The sequence below is a fragment of the Eimeria acervulina genome, genomic scaffold, assembly GCF_000499425.1.
Source record: "Eimeria acervulina Houghton genomic scaffold, Eah_scaff1946, whole genome shotgun sequence".
In the NCBI taxonomy this organism is placed as follows: domain Eukaryota; phylum Apicomplexa; class Conoidasida; order Eucoccidiorida; family Eimeriidae; genus Eimeria; species Eimeria acervulina.
Genome location: NW_013550075.1, coordinates 1 through 1005, shown reverse-complemented (window position 1 = coordinate 1005; position 1005 = coordinate 1). Strand labels below are relative to the sequence as shown.

Sequence of the window (1005 nt, the reverse complement as noted above, 5' to 3'; positions counted from 1 at the left end):
GCAGCAGCAGCAGCAGCAGCAACAGCAGCAGCAGCAGCAGCAGCAGCAGCAGCAGCAGCAGCACATTCCTAAACCTTCGGGTTTAACCAGCAGCAAGCGGCCAGATGTATTGCAGCAACTCGAAAATAATGAAAATGAATAATATGTTTAAAAAAATATAAATAAATTATATTTAAAATAAATTAAATGCTGTTTATAATAATGTTAAAAAGAAATTAAATAGTGAGACTTACCTGCAGCCTTATCAGAGGCGTCCATCATCAAGAATAATAAAAAAGCAAAGAAAGGTGAAGAAAAGAAGTTAAAAATATATTTTATTTATTTATATATATTTATATTTATATTTATTTATATATATTTTTGTTTATTTGTTTATTTTGTTCGTTTTGCCTGTTTTATTTTGTTTGAAGTATGCTGCGGCGCTGTTTTCGACGTTTGTTTGTTTTTCAGTGCTTTATGTTTGTGTTTATTGAAGAAATGAGTTAAAATGAATTAAATTAAACAATAAAAATAATCTGTTTCAAAGAAAAACAAAGAAAAACAAAAGAAAGAAGATAACACATGCAATTAAAAGCTGCTGCCCGGCGAGCCGCAGACTCCACAGAGGCGCCTGAAAAAGAAGTAAAAATAAAATAAAATAAATATTTTATCTCGAGTTTAAATTACAATTTATTTATTAATATTTTTATTTTATATCCATTAATTGTTTTATTATTTTATACACAAAGAAAAACAAGAAAAATCTTCACACGCCTTCATACTCAGGTGTACGTACAGCTGGCGAACTGCCGACGCAAAAAAGAATTTAAATTTTATTAATTTTTAAAAATATTGATGTATTTTTCTGTCTTAATTTGATTCATTTGTTTATTTTAGCCTTTTAACGACAGTATTTTTCTTCAAATACTGCATATACAACACAGATACGACAAAGACAACCAATTATAGATGGCTGCCCATACACCGCAAAACCAGAAGCTTATATATATATATATATATATATAT

General features: G+C 28.9%; 1 protein-coding gene across 1 annotated transcript in view; it reads right to left on the bottom strand.

Moving 5' to 3' along the window:
• EAH_00064160 (hypothetical protein, conserved) overlaps positions 1 to 258 on the bottom strand; it is a gene marked incomplete at both ends in the record, with an annotated part of 3063 nt that extends 2805 nt beyond the window's left edge. The window contains one exon of the mRNA XM_013396746.1: positions 234 to 258. Coding sequence (XP_013252200.1) covers positions 234 to 258 — 25 coding nt within the window. The remainder of the gene's footprint in view (positions 1 to 233) is intronic.
• Between the last annotated feature and the right edge of the window lie 747 nt (positions 259 to 1005).